The sequence below is a fragment of the Bacillus rossius genome, chromosome 1 (genome assembly GCF_032445375.1).
Source record: "Bacillus rossius redtenbacheri isolate Brsri chromosome 1, Brsri_v3, whole genome shotgun sequence".
Lineage (NCBI taxonomy): Eukaryota > Metazoa > Arthropoda > Insecta > Phasmatodea > Bacillidae > Bacillus > Bacillus rossius.
In genome coordinates, this window is record NC_086330.1 from 24,159,705 (window position 1) to 24,179,864 (window position 20,160).

At 38.1% G+C, this 20,160-nt stretch overlaps 1 protein-coding gene across 2 annotated transcripts in view; it reads right to left on the bottom strand.

Annotated features, from left to right (window-relative positions):
- Positions 1-3,437: 3,437 nt before the first annotated feature.
- LOC134533215 (choline transporter-like 2) overlaps positions 3,438-20,160 on the bottom strand; it is a 75,918-nt gene continuing 59,195 nt past the window's right edge. For both annotated transcript variants that reach the window (XM_063370611.1, XM_063370619.1), the window contains exons 8-13: positions 19,803-20,025; positions 17,701-17,869; positions 12,220-12,512; positions 8,658-8,949; positions 7,416-7,641; positions 3,438-4,647 (exon numbers count right to left, since the gene is read on the bottom strand). In XM_063370611.1, coding sequence (XP_063226681.1) covers positions 4,544-4,647; positions 7,416-7,641; positions 8,658-8,949; positions 12,220-12,512; positions 17,701-17,869; positions 19,803-20,025 — 1,307 coding nt within the window. In that variant the 3' untranslated portion in view covers positions 3,438-4,543. The remainder of the gene's footprint in view (positions 4,648-7,415; positions 7,642-8,657; positions 8,950-12,219; positions 12,513-17,700; positions 17,870-19,802; positions 20,026-20,160) is intronic.

Here is a 20,160-nt window from a genome sequence, read left to right on the forward strand (position 1 = left end):
ATAATGTTGATGACACCTGATATTAACCAGATATTTTTAAGTGTTGGTTTTCAGGTAAGAAAATAAATATTTTCTTTCCTTAGTTTATTATTTTTCATACTTATATTTGTTTTTATATGTTACTTATTAAGACATCAACTTAATGTGTACATATTGAGGAGTAATTAATGGAGTCACAGACATGCTGGTTATTATAAGTTAGGATTTTCAATTCATAGATGTGTGTAGTAGTGTGGGGCACAATGAGACAACAGAATGGGGCACAGTGAGACATGTCTCACTGTACCCCATGCGTGTAAATTTTAGAGCTAGCTTCTGTTTCAGGAACATCCAGCCCCACATTGGATTTTGCTAATTTTTAGAAGACTATATGAAAAAAGTTCTTGGTTACATTATGCAATTTTAACTGTTAAATATTTATTATCACACAAAAATGTCCTTTTTTTGTTAGATAAGCATAACTATTCTATAAAATAACAAAGCAAAATTAACATAACATTACTTGATACCTACTTAATTTCAAGTTACATTAATTATCAAACTTACATATCCATTCAACCCATTTTATTTTTAAAAAGGTTTAAAAAAATTGGTTTTCAGTCATGACACGCAACAGGAAGAGAAAAACAACTATTGGAACATTTAAAGAAGATGACATGAGGGCAGCTGTAAAACTTGTGGAGAAAGGCTTGTCAGTGCGAAAAGCTGCCAAAACTAAAGGTTTTGCTTTTCAGACACTTCACAGGTGAGGCTTATTTATATGAGATTCAGGCCTACTTATGGTTTATAAAATATGTATGTCTTTCTCAACAAAATTGTTTCATGTTTTAGGTATGTGAGAAAAAAATTAATAATCCTGAAATGGCTAACGTGAGGATGTGTCCCAAGTACAACAGTCGCCAAGTGTTTACCACTGAACAAGAAAGTGAGTTGAAAGATTATCTGTTAACTTGTTCAGCTATGTGTTATGGCCTGAGTTTGATGAACTGCAGAGAATTAGCATTTGAAATGGAATCAAGAAATGGTATTGATTGTCCCGAAACATGGAAAATCCAAAAGAAAGCTGGAATAAAGTAGGTCCGGGGTTTTTTGAAGAGGCATCCAGACTTATCCCATAGGCAGCCAGAAGCTTGCAATTTGTCACGTGCTACATCATTTAATAAACACAATGTGGGGCTGTTTTTCGATAAATTTGAGACTGTGCTTAAATGATCTGACCACTTCTCAAATGGATTGTGTATTTTCAATCTTGATGAAACTAGTTGCAGCACTGTTCAAAAACCAACCAAAATCATTGCAGGAAAAGGAGTGAAGCAAGTTGCAAAAGTAACAAGTGGCGAGAAAGGCAGCCTCGTCACATCATTTTATATTGTCAACGCAGCAGGGAATGCTCTTCCTCCAGTCATCATCTTCCCAAGAGTGCATTTTAATAAACATATGCTTCGTGGTGCCCCCACTGGAAGTCTTGGCCTCGCAACACAGTCAGGATGGATGAATGGTGAACTCTTTAAGTTGTGTACCATTTTGTGAAGCACTCATTTTCCTCGCTAGAAAATCCTGCTGTTTTGATATTGGACAATCACGAGAGCCACTTAAGGATAGAGGCTATCGAGTTAGCCAAGGAAAATGGGGTAACAAATTTAACAATTCCTCCTCACTGCAGTAATCGCCTTCAACCACTTGATGTATCAGTGTCTGCGGCCTTCAAAACTTTCTATAATGCTTCGGTTGACTCGTGGATGATGAGAAACCCTGGAAAAACAGTTTCGATATATGATGTGGCAAGTTTAATTTGTGAAGCACACGAAAAAGCAATGACGCCCGCAAACATCACATCTGGATTCCACAAAACAGGGATTTTTCCTTTTAACAGAAATGTGTTTTCAGAGCAAGATTTTCTGGCAAGTGCTGTGACTGACAGGGAAATTAGTCCTACACCAGAAGCTACGAGACCGTGCAGTAGTAAAGCATTCCAATCCACAATTCAATGGTGACGACTGGAGATGGACATTCTGAAGAAAATAGCTTGACACCTAGTTACATAAGGCCAGTAAACATACATAACTATCCCAAAGCAGGAAAGAGATTGAAGTCTGCTACTAAAAGGAAAAAGGGAAGATCTTTCATTTCAACTGACACACCAGAAAAAAACCAACTTGCTCTTCAATACCAACATAAAATGAGAGAGGTCTGTTCAAGAAGTCTGACCCTAGAAAAATGAAATTCACTGAGATTTCAAATGAAGATGAAGAGTTTTCTGAATCTGACATTTCTTCAGACAATGAAGAAATACAACTTCAATCATACGACCAACTTGCGAGGAAGCCTAAAGAAGGTGACTTTGTCCTGGTAGAGTTTTCAGGAAAAAACACAAAATTATACATTGGGGAGGTGCTACGAGAAATAGATGATATTGAGGATTATGAAGTGAAGTTCCTGAGAAAAAGTGAAAAAATGTGGAGGAAGTTTTTTTACCCAGATGTTCCAGATATTGCATCAGTTGCTGCAAAAGACATTAGTGCATTATTGCTTGTTCCTTCTGAACATGGAAAAACCAAAAGACAAAAGTCGTACCTCAAATTTTGTGTTGATTTTGGACGGCTGAATGTTATATAAATTTTTCCTGGCATTTATGTTGAAGTGCAGTGATTGTTGTTAGGTAAATCTGATTGTTGTAAAGCGTATTCAGTTTGTCTCACAGTGGACCACTGTCTTGTCTCACTGTGGAACATCCGTGGGGTACATTGAGACATTTGATAAGTAATGAAGAATTGCACTTTCTAAGAAAAGGTCTCATATTACAGAATTTATAGTTTGCAATAATAAAGAGCATTAATCAGGCTATTTTTTGGTATAAGAAGATGTCTTTAAATGTAGAAAAGTAAACAGTGATTTCAAATAAAATATTTTGTGTCACTCTGGCCCACCCTCCCCTATGTATAAAATATATATAGTTTAAGACACGTCACACAATATTGGATCAACTAAACAATCTAACAAGCTTTATGTTACTGCTACAAGTTTTTGGTTAATGCAAATTATAACACTGTACTGTTCAAGAGTGGACTATCAGGTATTAACTTTTTTTTAGACACACTTTGTTTTTTATGTATTTTTTTAGTAAGCAGCTAATATGTGTAGTTAAAACATTATAGAGAATCTCTTTTTTTTGTAAGAATTTAATAAAACCTATGTAAATTCTTTTATTAGCAGTGAAAAACATGTTTGATATATTTAGTTTAATTCTATTCAGAAAAAATTAAAATATTTTATAGTTTTATTTAGTTGTGTATAGTTTTGTTTTGACTAAAATTGTATCGTTAGGTGGTTTATTCATTTTCATGATTGTTATTTTAGTTTTATTGTCATTCACAAAATAATCTGGCCTTTAGCAATAACATGTAAATTACCTACCCTAAAATAATTAAACCACTTCAAACACAAAAATTATAACTTTAATTTTCTCTAATATTACATTAGGTACAATACATAAAATATAGCAAAAAAAATCAACAATAAGTATGGTACCTATAAAATTCCATTACTGCACTTGAATAAAAATTCTTAATTTTAGTTAGAAAAATGTAAAACCTAAGTGCTACACTAAGGTACATAGTAGGTAACCTGTATTTACAACTAAAGACAAGGTGGCCATCAATATACTATAAGTTTTTGTAATATGTATATGAAGTATCAATGGTGCCAACCGAAGTAAATTATTGGGGGCTCATGGCTTCTATTTTATGACTGCATCACCCCGGCTCATGGCTTCTATTTTATGACTGCATCACCCAAGCTATAACTCTACATTCACTGTATGTGAATGACAAATTTGTTTTCGCTCATTGGTCATTACCACTCAACTTTAAACTAAAACTTTTAATGGTTATGGTTATTTATTCATTTCATTATTCACATTGTGCTTGATTTTTCTGCTCATGGCTCATTTTAATTCCCTGTCCTCAATGCTCGCACCTGGATCAGACCCAAACAGTTATCCAGCAGCGCGGAGTCTGTGTGCAGAGCACGAACCTCTCTGTTTGTTGTGCGGTGTAATCACATATTACTCTTTCTAATACACAATCACATGCACAATTTCATTTCGGGCGGGCATCAAACTACTTTTACCACTGCTTGCTTTCAAATTATTTCCATTTTTGATGGACATGAATAATTATTTTATAGGTCGGGGGGGATCATATAATTTCCCCTCCCCCGTGTATGAGCACAAGTTACCATACATTACTTTATGGTATTACTTTTCAAACCTTTTTACATAGTTATCACTAATATACAAACACTGATAAAACAATTTACAAATAACCAACACCTTACTACTACAGCCTTAACATAAAAACGGTAATACATTTTTTTGGATTCATAACATCCAAATGAACTATAAAATAAACAAAATATACATATACATAGCTATTTGGCCTAACATTTTTGGTTGACTCAATTCAAATTTTACAGCCTTCCTGTAGTAAAAATCAGTCTTTGTTAACTTGTAATAGCTTTGACTAGATAAAAAACTTTGTGATTATTACTCGTGGTGAGTTTTGTTGTGTTTGTGAAGGATTTTCCTCAGCGACTTCGGCATGAAGTATGGCTTCTCTGGGGAGCCATCATTCCGTTCGCAATCTTCCACTGCAAAAACAAAGAAACGTGAAATTGAAGCAATTGTAATATGGCCACTAGAGGACATTAGCAGCACCACAACAGTTATGGCTGTATTGTGGTTACGCGCACAAAGCTTCATACCGGCCACACAGGAAAGGTCACCTAACACACTGCAACTGACAGAACTGTTAGCCACCACATTGTGGGTTAGCACGAGGCCAGATATTTGCACAGTGCCATTGGCTGGAATGCATGTGAGTCACCTAGAGGTTGTGGGATGTTGAAACCATCAAAAGGACACCCACACACATCACGAAGATTAAGGTTGACCGAGCCTGACCACACGAAAGAACGAGCGCCGTGTTCTTCGATGGAGCATTGCGCAACCTCATGATAACTGTGCCTACCATTCCATTCAGGGTAATTACCGGACTCTCTACAACCCACCAGATCATGGATTCACCATCCCACGGGTTGGCTCCCATCAACACTAACAGTAGAGCGACGAATCTTGCAGACTTCCAAGCAGTGGCGGATACAGAATTGGGGCAGCATATAATATTTTACAAAACTTTCTTAAGTATTATTTTACTACGATGCTATAGATAATAGGACGTTTTCGAACCACAAATAAATGGTAGGTACTAAATATTTCAATTCTAATTGTATTAGAAAATTGAATTTGGCCCTCCCCCCGATCATCATTTGGGATCCGCCCTTGCTTCCAAGATGACCGTGGCGTCCAGGTGTGAAGCACAAACCTGCCAATATTGTCGACAGACACGTATACAAATTACTCCTGGCTTCACGTGTGGCGGAATGTAGGGTGTTGCATCATGCCACCAGTGGCATCAGTGGCACGTCATCGTCACTTGTGAGTTGTGACCCCTGAGAGGCAGCACCCTGGCTTGGTCTTAGAACAAGGCAACCATTGTCCACATGAGAGAGAGAGTGAGTGTGTGCGAACACGTACGTGCACACATTGTCTGGATCATGTTGATGCTATCAGCAGTCCCGGACGGGATGTGGGAATCTAACACCCGTGGGCCGACCAGCCTCAGAACATACACCCTTGTATCTCATCTGCTATTTTAATCACTCCAATACATGTCTCACATTTCACGCTGATTTTTTTAAATTTTTTCATTACTTTTATTTCAGGCCTATTTATAAAATTTTAACTCGAAACCTCCCTTGCATTTCTTGTTTGGCCATGAATATTTTCAACAGATTATCACTTCGTGGTATATCATGGCCATAAAATGTCACGCAAGTGATAATATAATGAAGGAATGTGCACCTTTTTACACCCATTATATTACACTAAATGAATATTTGTTGAAAATAATTGTGGCAGAACAAATACAATTAAGGTAAAGAGCAAAATTTTTAGAAATAGCCGTTAAATGATAAAACTAATGGTGGAAATAAAAATAAAAATCAACCTGGAATGTGAGATTGAGCCGTAAGCATTAATTCAGTCTTTCAAATTAATTTGCACCACACCTATGTGGAAAAATTTATTGAATGAATGTAAGAATAAATTGGCTTAACATCTAAAAACAACAGTTGAAAGAGACTATGTGGGGTGACGAGATGAAACTGGGGAAAACTTGAGTACTTCGAAAAACTGCGGCGACTTCTGCCATGTATTCCAATGTGCTAATCATTGTTTTGCTAGTCACTGTACAGCCATTCACATAAATTGCAGTGCAAATATTCTTTTAACTATATAACTACTTCAAAATTGGAGAGTGAAGGCACTTTTCCATTGAAAAGAAGAAAAAAAAAATATTGAAGTGAATGTTGCAAACAAAAATTGTAAGCAGAGTAAGTATCTATATACTATATATATTTACAGAGCAGTGTAATTTGGAGTTCTCACTTAATAAAAGTTATACAGTGAAACCTTATTAATAAAAACACTGTTAATACAAAGAGTTTTCATAGTTCCTAGAAATTATATAGGAGTTATAGTGCTACATAGTTTGTTTAATACAAAAGTATGGTTATTATGTAATACAAAGTTGTTTTTTTTTGGTCCAAGGGTAGTCAACTACATGTAGTAAAGAAAGTTAGTACAAATATCCCAAAATAATGTAAAAAACTGTTAAGTTTCAACTAAAATGATAATCTAGCCATTGCTTTGGTTCAGTGAAGGTAGGAGATAAAAAAAGTTAAAAATCATATATTCTTCCAAAATAATGGTATGTCTGGCTACAGAAAGTTTCTAAACTATTTCTTATTCTATGTCTTAAATCCTTTGAAAAGCAGAATAAAAAGATATTTTGAAGAATATGTATAACCATCCTAAAAAAAAAGTGTCGTATAAAAGTGTGCATGTTATGCTATGCATATATGTATACTAAATGAGAAAAATATTTTTAATTTTATAACAGTTAATACAAACCTTGTTATTGCAAAGTGACATAATTATGGTCCCTTCATGTTTGTATTATTTAAGTCTGACTGTATTTAGGCAAGCATTATTTTTTGTGCATAATATACTACTATGGCACCTCCTAGCTTCTCTAGGTTTCAGTTAAGTGGTGATCTTATTCTTTTGTTCATTTTGTACTGGGAATTAATGAAGTGAATTTAACTTAAAGCTTAAGTGTATGAGCTGTAATTTTTAAGAGGTTTCTACAAGAGTTGGAATAATTTTTTTTTTATCTGGATTATAAATTTCCCAGAAACAGACCCATTTCAATCATGAAAAGTGGAGTGAGTTCACTTACGAGTTATGATTTTAAAACTATAATATTAGAACAAAACAAGCAAAAGCAAATACTTACGAAAACAGAGGAACAGTGTATCGATGGCCATCGAGTAAACATTAAAAAATAAGCAAGCGATGCAGTACGTTGCTACTCCAACTATGATAACTGGAAGTAAGTAGTAGTTTAAACGTGGCACGTCTAAATTGGGGACGTTGATTGTGCCGTCAAATACAAAAAACGACAGAGCCACCATGCCGGCAGTGATCATGAGCTTTCCAAGGAACAGCAAAAAATCTGTGACCTGAAAAGAAAAAACCACATTTCACATAAATAAACACTCACTTCTATGACCCTAAATTATAAGGTGTTACGTCTCAGTTTGTAACCGGCTAAAAGACAAACTGATCTGCACAAAACAAAAAAAACTTCAAAATTAATTTTGGAAACTATAAAAAAAATGTGCAAAAGTTTCTAATTTTTGAAGTTAGCTTTTCATACGCAAATTTAGGATGATTTTAAGTTCTGAAGAAAAGATTTGAGTTAAATTTATTGGTATTATTTTTGTCCTTGAAATTACACATGAAGTTTGCCATTACATAATTTCCACATACATAGTTCCACACTAAACAGCACGGTCCCTTTTCCTCAAGCTGGAATTGAAACTATCAATTTAAAAAAGGTTAAGTTAGCAAATCATAGGTCACAAAATACAAGTGATTAAACTATTAATATTGTATAAGTATATATTCAGAAATCATTTTTATATATGTTTTGACTTAAGTTTCTGCAGGCAAGAACATTCTTTAGTAGAACACTATCTCTAATAATTGCAGTTCTCGAGTGCACCAACATGTGTGGCACTTTCTGTGCGTGTTTTAACAAAACTTGTTGCCCGAGAAGCTAGCTCGAGCACAGGCAAATCATCATGAAAGTCCTACACAAATTAATAATCTAACTGCTAGGTTTACCCCAAGTGGAAATCGCAGGCTTCAATTTGTCTTTTAATTCCAATCAAAAAAGCATAATTTAAAAGAGAATTGGTTTTCAGAGCGGTGAACTGTGTTTATGCTAAAAAGTCTGCGTAAAATTTAAAAACTACTGGCTAGTTTAATATAAGTCAGATATAATACTCTTCATGATGTCGAGAACTGTATGTTGGTGTTTGTTGATTGTATTAGAACAATCCAATTCAGTTTTTATGAGTGAATATTATAAAAGTACCTTTGGTGTTTAAAAGTCTCCACCCAATCTCACGCAGTTTCAACATCCACCTCTAACCGATAAAACGCAACATTTCCCAGCCGGATGTGAGCTTACCTTGTCCAGCACAAACACCCTGACAATGTTCCTCATGAGCAGGTTGAAAGCGTCCTTGGCTGAGCGGCAGAAGTTCCTGCCGTGCACCGCGCACATGATGTAGGCGTTGCGGTTGATGAACTTGATGAACTTCTCGAGGCACCAGAAGAAGCAGCGAAGGCAGCACATGACGGCCCTCGCGAACGCGTTGTCGTACGTCTTCAGCTTGCGGTCCAGGTACTCCAGCACGACTCGTATCGCTTGGCATATGGCCAGGATGAGCGAGCCGAATGCCACCGTGCCCGTGTGGTACCTGTGCAACACTGTTAGTTCACTGAAGCACCAGAGGCGCAACAACAAGGGGGGGGGGGGAAGGGTATCTTGCCCCACCCCCCTCTGAAACCTTGAAGTGGGGGCAAACGGGGGCAAAGAAAGTGCTGTGTAATCAATTTTTAGATAATAAAACTGCTTAAATAGCACCATTTTCCACCTTGAAATACAAATTTTCCCGGGGGAGTACCCCCGGACCACCCCACTTTAATAGGGGGGATCGATGATACCACGTGATAACGTCTTATTACTAGGTACCGGAAAAATTTGCGGGTTCAATGACCTCCAGGATAGACTCCACTATCCTCTACACACTCGGGCAAATGCCAACTGTTCATTGGCTGCTGACTTGTGAGTCGTCTTGACTGGGTGGCCTGTGATTAAACACTTCTATGAGTGAGGGTCTCTAATTGGCCCTCAGTCCTGCAGATTAACAGTGGACCAATGGCAGAAGCAGCACTAAGGTATAATTATTTGAATTTTAGCATAACATGAAATGAACCCGTGAATTTTTCAGGTCTCTACTGATGACTAAACGATTCATGTTTTCAAATTAAAATAAACGCCACTGTAAATAATACACACATTCACGGCACCCACTTTCATAATGACGTATCATTACGTCTACATAAAGCCAGTAGGAGAAAATGCCAACTTAATCCTTAATTTGCATGTCAATTTACTACGTGGAATCTAACAAATGTCAACCATTCTTGCACACATACGTGGAATGAGGAAATAAAATGGGTGTATGTATGGTGTTCATCAGGACAAAAACTAGTACCGGGACCATTTTTGAGAGGTTCAAGACAAAGGAGAAGAAAAATCTGAGGCTCCTTCAGTAAAGTTGGAGCAAAAATTTAGCTGAACATTTATAACAAAATTGTATGTTCTTAACAAAAAAATTACAAATATGCACAATAATACATATTGCTGCCATCAATACTATTTAAAGGCATCGTGAAACTATAACGATGTGCTTCTGTGTATCTATCTCCGTTTCTGTCTAACAATTTGTGACATCACTCTGGAGATACTTTGTTTAGTTGGTATAGGGATAGGTATGTACTTTAAACAATGTTTACAGATGTTTAAATGGCTATTATCAACAAATTTCCATCAAAGTAAATTAGAAGATACATTTGATACCTGTATTCAGTTTATTTGCCTCATTTATGTCTAAATAAGTTTTTTATCTGTGATTATCTCTTTCTCCGTCCGACCTAGGTTTCAAACGGACGAGAGCATTTAAGTTTGACCAGTTTTTAATGTAACTCAGTTTTTTTTTTAAATTTTTTATAAAATACATATACAACACAAGTTTTGCCAAAATAAAGCTATTCATTTGTAGCATTGTCTCCAGTTAATTGTTTGCTACAACCATGATGAGTGCAAATCGTTGCTGAATACATACGTAATAAAATTGTTTGTATAAATAAAAAAATGTCTAGTAAGAAACTACTGCACGGGAAAATTTAATAGTAATTGTAAATGCAAAAAAAAATCATTTAATGAAAAAGCCACTTCTTAAAAAACCAAGGTTAAAAAATTAACACTCTGTGTAATCGTTTCAATATAAAACATCTTTAAAAATGAGTCATGTTTATTGATCATTATAAAAATATTTTAAAATTTTCAAAAATTCTGACTTTTCTCTTTCTGCAATTTTAACTCCAAATCTAACACCCAGTTTTCCTAACACACCTTAGACTCCTCTACCTGCAGTTTGTATCCCTCTTTAAAATAAGGGTAATTTCATAGAGAAGGTGCTCCGCTAAAATAGAAAAAATTGAAATTGCATAAAAGTTTTTTTTTTGTTTGTACTACCTGTCATTAATGTCGTTTAATAATTGTAATGCTGCTAACCTAACCTATCCAACCATTTACACCACTTCATAGTCATTTAAATGATTATTGCATAACATAACCAAACGTTCATGCAGTTTTACTGTGTCTGAAATAAGACTCGCCTAATCCAATCAGCCATTCATATAATCTAACAGTATTTTAAAGGCAGCTAACAAAACCTACCCTACCATTCAAATGATTTTACTGTAAATCTAACTGTAACATAAAATTCTAATAAAACGGTAAACAACTGGTAAACTACTTGAAATATCTAAATGCCAAGTTACAGTCATCAAATATCTTGGAGGGAACTCAAAAATATGATTTTCATATCTTTATTAAATTTTTTTTTAGAAACTTTTTAAAATAATTATCTTTACAACACAATAAAATCTACTCTGAAGCATGAAGATTAACATCTCAGTTCCCCAAACGTCGCTACTGTCGGGCCTTGGAAAGCCTACTGTGTTCATCTCTGCTGTGATATTTTCCAGACTAATTCCTTCCATGGAATTCTCTAAGCTATCTTTACCTTTAACTAGGGATGTGCGAATCCTTGATTTTCAGTTCGGTTCGAATCCGATTAGAATCCCTGGCAATATTTGATATATTAATCCGATTCAGAATATTAAGCACAGAATAATTAAAAATAACTGATTATTTTAAAAATAATGTGTATTCTCTTTTTTATAACTGTAACTACTGGCAATTATTTATTACACTGAAATTGAAATGTTTATAATTATGTAAACTTAATAATAAACACTTTAAAATATGAAAACCAAAACATATTCGATTCTCCAACTCAATCGTAATAAACTGCACCCCACAGGGAAATCTCAGTTTTACAAACGTTTCAGAAAACGAAACCATTTTTTCTCCAATATATAGCCAAGACTTTTTTTTCTCGTAGGTATGTAATTGTTTTTAGTTTATAGTTTGCTATACGATGAAATACGTAATTATAGTTTAAGCTCTCGAAATCTCAAAATTCTTTTAATGTCTCTGTGTTAATTATTTAATTTATATATCTTTCTTTGATAAATCATATTATAAATACTTATGTAATAGTAGCCTAATTTTATTTTTCACTGCTAGTATTTTTGAGCCATATTAAATTAATTTATAACTTTTGTGAATATTCGTAATACTGTTTGAATCCATGTACGTACAACGATTCCGGATTCGGGTAATTGTGGATTCGAACCGTACCCGAAAATATCTGGTACTCGCACATCCCTACCAATGATTTTGGCTTGTTTGCTGTGTGTTCGTCTTTGTATATTCATCTTTCTTTGTCCGTTCTTCGGGTTCTCTCTGTGATGTGCAGAGCAAAGTAGTAATGGCCCATGTCCCCATTGCGAGAATATTCAAAAAACGTAAACAGCACGATGTTGAAATTCACCTGAGCGTGCGCAAGAGGCTTCCAGTGACTGTGAAGTAGGGCACGTCGGACTTGTGGAACGTCCAGTACCACGAGGCGAACGTCCCGGCGAGCACCATCTGGCCCAGGCCCGACACGAACGCCAGGCCCCAGAACAGGCCGAACACGTTGACAGCGTGCAGGTAGCTGACGTAGTTCGGTGTCCGGTAACCGTAGAACTGGCAGTCCGGCGAAGCACCGGCGGAGCAGCCGCCAGCGCCGCCGGCAGCGCGGCAGTCCGGCGCGAAGGAGTTGTAGTCGCACACGTCGCCATTCTGAGAACATGGGCCACAGAGAGTGCAGCTGTTCACGCGACTGACCAGGCATCGATTCAGATGTTCAGATTTTAACCCAGGAACTGAACACATTAGACAGGGGCGGAGAGCCAGCGATTGTTAATTAAAAGAAACACAACTTTTTAACGTGAACAACTAACCAATAGCTATGAGCTACCAAGTTGTGTCGAGATACCCATAGAAAGTGTTATCCATTAGGGTGCACTCGAGAACGGCACTTATTTAAGAGATACTATAATAGTTTCATAAAGAATTGTCTTGTCCACAGAAACAAGTCGAAGGAAATGTAAAAACAACATCTGCATACATCTTGTGTTACTTGTACAGCTTACTGATTATTTTGACGTATTAATTTTTCTAACTTATCCCTATCAAAATGGATGAGTTCCAGTGAGGCCTGCTGCCCCTACCGCCCCTTCATCGGATCCACCACAGAAATGTAATTTCAGATGAGTTTATAAACCATTTGCTGTACTGATGCTATTTTTTTTTTTTAAATAGCTAATATACTTATCTAAAATTCTCATACCTAATAACATGGAGTTTTAGTGAATAAAATGTATTTGAGGGATGAATTATTGAATTAATCATGAGCAGATAATAAAAGGTACAAAAGCATAGGACAAGAGGAGGTGGGGGTTCTGAGTTCCAAACCCTCCCCTTCCATATGTCACTGTTCAAAGTTACAAATGCACGTGTGGTCTAAACCCTGGAGTCCAGCTCAATCACAATCTGTGCTGAAAGAGTACAGAGTCAGGAGTTTCATGCAGTTGTGTAGTAATTACTATCACCCTACATAGCCCACACTGCTGGTTTATTATTAAGGAGTTGGAGGATTAGGGGGAAAAAAGGCAAAGGGGGTAAAGTAGGAAATGGTTTTCTTCGAAACTTGGGTGAAATGAGTGGCAATTGCGGATTATAATTTTTAAAAACCTGACGTGGTCAAACTTATGATACTGTTAGTTAACTTTCTATAAAAATACACATGTACACGAGTATCTGTTGGCAATAGGTAGTGTACACAAGTTTATAAATAAAAACATATTACAATGCTGGGAAGAGGCATCATCATCCTGTATTGTGGATCAGGAACTGAAAATTTTTCTACATCCAACATTGACACGTTAATATAATATGCCCTAATAATGAATAATAATGAAAAATCATTAATTATCAGTACCATTATGCCTAGAAATGGCAGGACATACTTAAAAAAATATTTATACAAGGGTGGTGTGATAAGTTATAACGCCCCCAAGCTAACAATGTATCCCGTTAAGGGAAGTGTCGTGACACCTCCTTCAGTCCCCTCCCTGAGTAACACACTACAGGCGGGAGCGGTACACTCAGTGAAAACTGTTGTGGACCTACGTCAATAACACAGCCACTATATTAGCTGATTTCACGTTTCGTTCCACCTATTTACTACATATTCAAGTGAAATACATTTGTTATAGCATACACATCCGCAGAATTAGAATATAGGTACAGTAGAATCCCGCCGATGCGACCCCCCTCTGATGCGTCCATTCCGTTTATACGACCATTTTTTGAGAAACCGTGAAAAATTTGAGCAGAGAAAGTCGAAAATTTGAGTAAAATCGGCTGAAAAACAAGTCTGTTACAATTTGTTGGGCGCTATGTGTTCACGTTTATCTTGGCGAGTGCTGTACTGTAAGCAGGCAGGCATACAAAAGACGGCTAAAAATAGATACCACCCCTCTAGACTGTCCACGCTAGCCAATACCGGTAAACTGCGCGCATCACCTGATAGCATCTACGCGCGCGTCTATTGCCGTCCCGGTCCCGTGCCTTTTGTCTTGCGACTGGTTAGTGTGTGATCTTGCTCACTTGTGGATACGCTACTCTCGCTTGTTGATTCGGATTTCTCTTGGTTTTTATTAGTGATTGTTGACGACTTATTAAGCTTTGTTTCTTGAATGCCGATTTGGTTACACTACTGGTTTGGTTTTGTGAATAATTGTTGACGACACAAGCATTTGTTTTTGGATTTTTATTTGGTAACATTGTTGGCTTGATTCTATGAACGATCGTTGACGACACACGCAGTTTTACACGGATTTTGATTTGCTTACAATTTTGGCCTGATTTTGCAAAGCATTGTTGACGATTGTGACTCGTTTTTGAATTTACACGGACTCGTGGATTCGAGAAAATGAGTGTAAAGCGAGCCAGTTTGTCGCTAATGAAAAAATGAGATTATAAAACTGCTGCCGCGGGGTGTCGCCGCATCGTCGGATACATCGTGTGAATGCCGCTCGAGCAGTGTCTAGCCGAGCTCGGCACGTCCACTATCGTACGAAAAGCTGTCTCAGCTGTCATGTTATCTTACCCGCCTGCACGAAAAGCCGCTGTGGTAGCTTCTGCGCGAGCATAAGAAACTCGTCCGGCCAGCATCCTCCTCCCCTCCCACACCGCGTGCGACAAAAGCCTGGTTGTATAGTCCATTCTCAGTAAAATAAATATTTTTATGGGCTTATACGACTGTCCTTCGCCGTTAATAAATACTTTATAAGTTATTATGATACAATTTGTTTATTAGTCACACAGCATTTTCTGCTGAAAAATCACCAATACTTCGAATTTTATTGAATAGAAAAAATTAGCAGGGCCGTAAATATAATTATTTTACTGCATAGTTACTTTTTCATCTGCATTCCCAAGTTTTGTTTCTTTTTTTTTCCGCTGTGAAGGGACGTGGAAAAGATAATTGCTTGAGCTGTCAAAATAAACATAGCTGACGGCAAGGGCGGAAGCGCATCCTGTCGGCCTGTCGTGATTATCTACTCCAAAAACATGTCACAGTATTTCAGGTTAGCATTGTTCTTATATCTTTCGTTTTTTGCCGAATGTTTTCTACCTGATCCACACAAGTTCCTTCGTCACGTTTTGAACGAAAAAATGGGGTAAAAATTAGCCCGAATTCTCTATTGCGACCATTCCGTTTATAAGTCCGTTTTTCCAGAAACCGTGAGGGGTCGCATCAGCGGGATTCTACTGTACCTTCAGGTTACATGCAAACAGCAACTGGTCCACAAACATAACAAGTAGACAATTGCTGTTTGTTGAACATATAAATACAAATGGAATGGCATCTGGCCTACCATTTACATCTAACGCACTCATAGCACAACAAAGATGTTTAAACACTTGTACTTGCAACTGCCTAGTTCAGACACTCGAAGCCTGAAAGTGCACCATCCGAGGATCTTCCACCACTGTCATTACTGGAACTGTCAGTATCTTCACAAACATCGCTTTCACTTTCACGGTCACCGTTTAGACGTATTATAAATTTTTCCATTTCCTCTTCAATGCAGTGGTCGTTTTTCCAGTACTCCTCTTCTTGTTTAACATGTGACACAGCTGCCGTCCAGTCGTTTTCACAAATGCTGTTAATGGCTTCTTCTGTCAACATTTGTATATGGTCGGCTTTTTGTGAAACGTTTTTTTCCGACACACGAGATTTCACAATGTTCCAGATATATTCAATTGCATTTAAATTACAATGATACGGTGGCAACCTGACTACTTCGTGACCATGTCTTTCAAGGATGTCGTCCACACGATATTTCGGAGACGGGCGTTGGCACTTGACGATGTTAAGTAATTCTGACTGTCATGTCTTCTTCATAAGCAATGTTGTTGCTATTCAGCCACTCTTGAATTTGCGCCTTGCGCGATGCCACAGTCGGGGCTTTATTAATCTGCACTGAATGGTAGGATGCATTATCCATTACAACAATGCAATGTGTGGGAAGATTAGGTATAAGCCGTTCAAGTACCCACTTGGAAAAGTTATCATAATTCATCTCATCGTGATAATCTCCGCTTTTACATTTGGATTTGAAGATTAAGAATGCGCCAGGAACAAAACCCGAAACCGAACCAGCGTGCACAATAATCCATCTGTGTGCTGCTCTGTCGTTCTTACACCCTGCGTATCTGGATCTTGCCAGCATTTGCTCACAGTGTATGCTGCATGTATCCATGTTTCATCAACATATAAAACTGGTAATTTATTCTCACCTAAACTGTCATTTTCCCTCATTCGTCGCAAATACCTTCCCCTTCAAGCGACAATATCTGTCCTTTCCATCAATACTAGTCTCTTGTCTTTGCATTTCTTAAATCGGAAGCCAATCTATTTAATATTTTCCGCAACGTTTCTCTACTTCCAGCAAAATCAATTTCTTTCCGCAATACATACAGTAATTTCTTCAATGTTGGCACTTCCTTTCGATAGGCATAAAAGTTTTGAACTGTACGTCGAACAACACACAAATCAAAATCATCCAGAACAATTTTTTTACGGCTTGTCTTCCGTTGTTTGCCCGGTGTACATACTCGTGTATCTGTTAGTTTTGCTATGCTCATTTCCGTACGTATTTTTCATATTGTTCCCACAGATTTTCCAGCAAGCTTCTCTGCATTAAAATATGAAATAACATTTCCTATAATTTCACGTGCTTGACTATGAATAGTCGGACGCGTTATCCTAGATGATGCCATTATTGTATAACGTTATTAATGCATATATTCCACTCAATAGTTTATAACGCAAGCAGCAACCTTACATTCCAATTCGCGAACTCACACGTTAACCACGCCGGATGAACTGACGTGTTCACTTGTCACGCATCGCTGACTGTACTTGGCGATAGCCGGCTCACCACCTGCTGCTCGTCACCGATTGGCCAGGTCAGCTACTTACTCTGTCTCTCTCGCGCGCGACCGCATTCTTTCGAGATACATTGTTATCTTGGCCGAGTAATACTTGGTTTGATATCAAGCCACATATATATAAATTATTATAAAATAAATATACATACAAAAAGATTATTTATTAATAGAATGGAAACTTCATGACTATGTATACAGAAGATACCAGAGCTGTTTATTAATGTGTAAACAAAACAAGCAGGGGCGAAAATATAAAGGATTCTCGGGGGGGTGGGGGGAAATTACATTTCATTTCCAGTTACGATTTTTCAAGAGCAAGTGGGTCTCTATAGATTTACGCCCATGCTTGTAAGCATACTGCATTCTGCATTGTGGATATTATGAAGAGGTTATCGCACGCACTAAAGTTATGAGCCACGAATTGTAGTACAAAACAAGAATGTGAGGAGTGTCGAGGACTCACGGTGACGTTGCAGGTGCACAAGGTGGAGTTGAGGCCGGTGACCTTGAACACCCGGTCGCTGCTGGACGCCAGGTACAGCACCACGACCACGAAGAAGACCAGGACGACGCACTGCAGCACCCACGGGGCCAGCGGGAACACCAGCGACGACGAGATGCTAGCCACCGCCCTGGGAGAACACACGCCACCGCACAGTTGAGGTCGGGTCCACGCACTGTGGCTCGGCGCCTCTCGAGTAGCGGACGGACCTCGGAGCTACCAGCACTGATCAGGAGTAGTACCTGCTCCGTGCCGGAGCGAGGCAGCCCAGTGCAAGACACTGGATACCCGTTCCAGAGGAGCCGGGATCCAGCCAAATCCGATTTCGGTTTTCCACGGTTTTCCGAAATGCATCCAGGCATATAATGCTGGACCAACTCCTGTCCTAGTATCGTTTTGTAACCGTCTCCAACGAACTCGCTGTTGACGCTTAAAAGAATCGGATATTGGCAGTGAACGTGTGCAACTGGTGCTACTACTAACATGTCTTTGTGCAGAAGACAGAGAAATTGAGCTGGGTGGGTGTTCCAGAACCATTCACTTCCCCTAGCATTTCACTGGGTGAGGGGACAGTTCCACACCTTCCTCGCTGCACCTGTCCGAGAGATGTGGTCCGTTCACTGGGCCAAATTGCCCCACGAGGCAAGTTAGCCTACTTCCATTTTTCTAAGGAGAAAGATATTTACTTGAAATCATCAGATTTGTATGATAAGGTGCAACATGTACACTAGTATGCAAGCATTGCCCATTAAACCCACTGCCATACACAATGACCAGATTGAAAACAACTTAAAAACAGAATATGTATTTAGTTTGCTACGAGGCCAGGCTGGTATGTTAGGGATTAAGCAGAAATGGGCTGTTATTAATGTTAACATTTGTCAAATTATCATAATCTGCGACTGCTTATAGTCTTATAGTTAGTTAAGCTTACGATTTGTATTACTGTGTCTTACATACTTTATTGGTTTTTATTTTATATACGAAAATTGCAAATTACAGTTTAATTTTATTTTTGTGCTGGATATTTTCTACACATCTCCTATTTGTAGAAAGTACGCAAGTACTTGTTAAAATTTTTGCCTGAGTAATTGCATTATGATCACAGGCGTAATAATAATTAAGTCACTCTTAACTACTTAAATTCAGGAGTTATGAGTTAAACTTTCATCTAAAGTTTTGTTAAACTAGTTCAGTTCAGTAGGCTATTCGAGAACATGAATTTTTAAATATTCAAAAAGCCAATTCTGACTTATTTAACGACATTATAAATATCCACTAGTCGTCTTGAGAACTGTATAACTTTATCATCGAATCAGTGAGAGTTACCTATCTTTTATAAGTTCAACATGTTTTTACATGTGCAACATCTTATCTCTCAGTACACAGTAATTTCGCGGATGTGACGGACGTTCGTTATTCCTCGACTTCCGTCGCGTTCACGAAATGTGTGCTGCCTGTGGCGGATAGCGCGAACCAGTGTTGCGCATCCAAATGGCTACTTTATAGTATTACCTGTTTAATGAATTTTAAAATAGCTGTCGCTTGTTCTTTGTCAATATATCGCACACCGAGAATAATAGGGCCACATCTCAAAAAAATTTTTTTTTTACATTTTTGTACATTTTTAATTCTATGTCTATGTCTATATCTATTCGGTATAACAAGGCCATATATGTAGTACAATAAATATTCACCTGAGATGAGATATGTCCTTATTAAATTTTAAATTTGTAAAACAGAAATCAGAATAATACAGCCACATGTTGACATGCGGCCTTATTATTCGTACGGCTGAGGGTGGGTTGGAATACACCATGGCCATATTTTGACTTGTGCTATAGAAACAGTGCCGACATTAAGCACTTCCTGATTGCCGAGGCTAAGAATAAACTTTCAATTATTCTCTCTCCTGTAAAATTTTGTTTTTTTTTGAGATGTGGCTATATTATTCTCGGTGTACGATACATAGATCCAGAGCCGGGGTTCAGTAGTTTTTCAGGTCTTTTTTCCCTCTTTTATGGAAACTTGTTTCGCAGCTGCGTCATGGACGGGGCACTCACTTGCTGCCCTCCTCGATGAGGGCAATGGCGACCACGATCCTCTTGCGCAGGAACAGCAGGATCAAGAGGACGACCGCCAGGACGGAGGCGGACGCGACCAGGAACACCATCCAGGTGGCCTTGGTGGCCAGGAGCGAGTCGACGGTGCCCAGCCTGTCCATCTCCTCCTGCCCCAAGGGGCTGTCCCGCAGGCTGGCGAACTTCGCGTACGACGCGTATATGCCTGCCGAGCAATCAATCACCGAACATCGGTACTACTCGCGGGCGCATACCGTCGCAGAGTTGGCAAACTCCGGGAAGGAACCAGGCGTGGCCAAGGAACCATCTCACTCGTTCTTTGAATGTTTCTTGCAATGGG